The 2,671-nt window shown below is 38.3% G+C and overlaps 1 protein-coding gene across 1 annotated transcript in view; it reads left to right on the forward strand.

Moving 5' to 3' along the window:
* Positions 1-611: 611 nt before the first annotated feature.
* Positions 612-2,671, forward strand: part of atg3 (autophagy related 3) — a 14,422-nt gene continuing 12,362 nt past the window's right edge. Inside the window, exons 1-3 of the mRNA XM_015395548.1 lie at positions 612-958; positions 1,152-1,193; positions 1,271-1,320. Coding sequence (XP_015251034.1) covers positions 887-958; positions 1,152-1,193; positions 1,271-1,320 — 164 coding nt within the window. The 5' untranslated portion in view covers positions 612-886. The remainder of the gene's footprint in view (positions 959-1,151; positions 1,194-1,270; positions 1,321-2,671) is intronic.

Genomic DNA, 2,671 nt, shown 5'->3' on the forward strand with positions numbered 1-2,671 from the left:
TTGTATTGTTTATATTTTAACTCTTCCCTATTATGTTATTCTTAGACATTTTTCTAAGGTCCACATCTGTGTGACCATTTTCAATAATCTTTCTGCTGCTGTAAATTTGCCCATTTTGGGACAATAAAGAGATTTTCTATTCTATTATATAAAAGGGGTAGAAAGATATAAGTCAATCTAAATAATGTGTATAAAAAATATATCTGCCAAATCTCTTATATTCAACAACCAAAAATGCTTAGTTAAGCATATTGTTCAAAACAGCAATAAAAATTTCAAATCCTATCGTATTTATAGTCCCCACACTGCAGATATATTAGAAATTGTCCTTAAATTACAGCCAAACTCATTTACACAGTAACAGATAAAACTTTTTAGATAAACCAAACATTACCGCCACATATCTGACTCAACAACCATAAAAATAACAATTTCCATTCATTTTAGACGGAACTATTCATGATATTAAACTGCACTTCCAATATTCACCACTGGTCGGCGCTATGTAACCTTTCCTCTGATTACGAAGCAGCCGGTTTGCTTTGTCTCGCAATGAATCCTGGGTAAACCAAGGATACCGAGAATACATCAGACCCGTCCTTCAAATCGGACTAAAAGAAGGACGCATTTTAAGGCCGCATAACGAGGACTCTTGGAATCCGACCAGACTTCGGCGCCATAATCGTCCTTCGAATCTGGCCTTCTGAGGACGCTTCCCATGAATTCGAACAGGGCCAATAAGAAGACGACGATCCCGGAAGTGTCAGAACGTGTCATGTGATCGGTCGTTTTGGCAGCTTGCCCGAGTAGCTATGTAAAAATAAGAGTAAAACTGCTTGGAGGGGTTCCGAACTAGCACGTTTCGCTGTTAACGAACTAATCCACGATGCAGGACGTCATAAACTCGATGAAAGGGACAGCTCTGGGTGTGGCTGAATTCCTAACTCCGGTGCTGAAGGTAAACTTCCAGGGAGAAGCTAGCTAAGGCAGTGGTTCATGTGCGGATCATTAGAAGTAAACATTGCTGCTCCAATGAAACATCGTTTCGTCTGGAGCAATGGGAATGATAGAATATTCGAAATATTTGCCAGATAATTTCTGCTTCCTTCGGTAAGTCTATTTAACAACCTGCTTTGGTTTGTTCCTGACAGGAATCTAAGTTCAAAGAGACTGGAGTCATTACCCCAGAGGAGGTAAAACATTTTCAACGGCCTATGTTTACCCCAAGTTCCTTAGCATTTTTATAGGTTGAGCTCTGTGTGTGCTTTAGTTTGTAGCAGCCGGAGATCACCTGGTCCATCACTGCCCCACATGGAAATGGTGAGTGTTTCCTCCAGCTAATGATTGCTTTTATCAGGCTAGCAGATACATGAGGGTCAGGGTTTAAATAGAGGAGGTAGAACACTCCTGTTGCCTGGTGATAATCAGGCAGACACTTCTGATTCAATGCAAAGAGATTTTTTTCTTTAGAACTTTATGCACTGAAGTAAAACGGCATACAATTTAGAGCTAAATAAAAAGAAACAATACAGGAAATTGATAACAAAGGAAAAAAAAAAAAAACATTTTCTGCTATAAGTACATTTAAATGACCAATTAATGTGACTATTGCTTTTTTTTTTTTTGAGTATTTCAATGATCACCATGTGTTAGGGTCTGTTAATTTAGTTATAAAACCAGAGTATGTTTTTTTTTTTTTTAGATACATTTCTTTAGAAATTTACTTGTAAAGATATCTTTTTTCTTTTATTTTTATTGAAAGATATATCTTCTAATAGCGGAACTAATCGGTAGGAGTGTCTGAAAAATAGTCCACAAATTGTTCGATTGTTACTTATATTCAGAAAAAAAAGACAGAATTGAAGAGTAAAACTAATTTGCAACCCTGAAACGAAACATAAAGATTTTGTTTGTAACCATATATCCATCAGGTAGCAGGAAGAGTGAGCTCTAAAGTTTCTGGACCATGAAAGTCAGTTGGTGGTTAGATGTAGGGGTAGAAACTATAACAAGCTGGTTCCCGATGAAATTGTTACATCTCTGCATGTAATTGATGTTTCTGCAAGGCTAAATTTCCTCATTTTGGGCTTCCACACTCTTCTGTTCATGGTGAGCATGCAACAGCTCCTGCAGGCGAAGGGTTCGCAAATGTAAACATCTGGAGACATCCTGTGATTTAGATCATAAATATCATCACTATCCACACTTTGTGGAAAATCTCCAAGAAAGAAATGATTGTTGCTCACTAATTGCATGAAGATTCTTTGATAAAGTAAAGGACTGTGATTTCTATTTCCTCGTCTAGTAGAGCTGATCAGAACAGGGGGAAAGCCACACAAACTATTAATCAGGGGTAGGGAACTGTGCTATTGTGCTGCAGTCTTTGCATGCATCCCTTCTTAAACAACTGAAAAGTATAAATGCCTTAAGGCTAAAATTAGCAACATGTCAAGGAGGTGATTTGGGCTTCTGTTTCAGGTGTGTTGAACAGGGATGCATGCAAAAGCTGCAGGTCCGACGTTGCTTGCCCTGGTATACTTGCTGCAGTGATGTGCGGCTCATTTTCTGCGCCGGATGTCCATACATCAAGCACAATGAGCCCTTAAAGCTGCAGTCTGTAACATTGAGGAGAGAGCAGACTTCGACTGAAAATTTGAAAAAAAAAAACAGG

This window comes from Cyprinodon variegatus, unplaced genomic scaffold (genome assembly GCF_000732505.1).
Source record: "Cyprinodon variegatus isolate N-32 unplaced genomic scaffold, C_variegatus-1.0 Scaffold745, whole genome shotgun sequence".
In the NCBI taxonomy this organism is placed as follows: domain Eukaryota; kingdom Metazoa; phylum Chordata; class Actinopteri; order Cyprinodontiformes; family Cyprinodontidae; genus Cyprinodon; species Cyprinodon variegatus.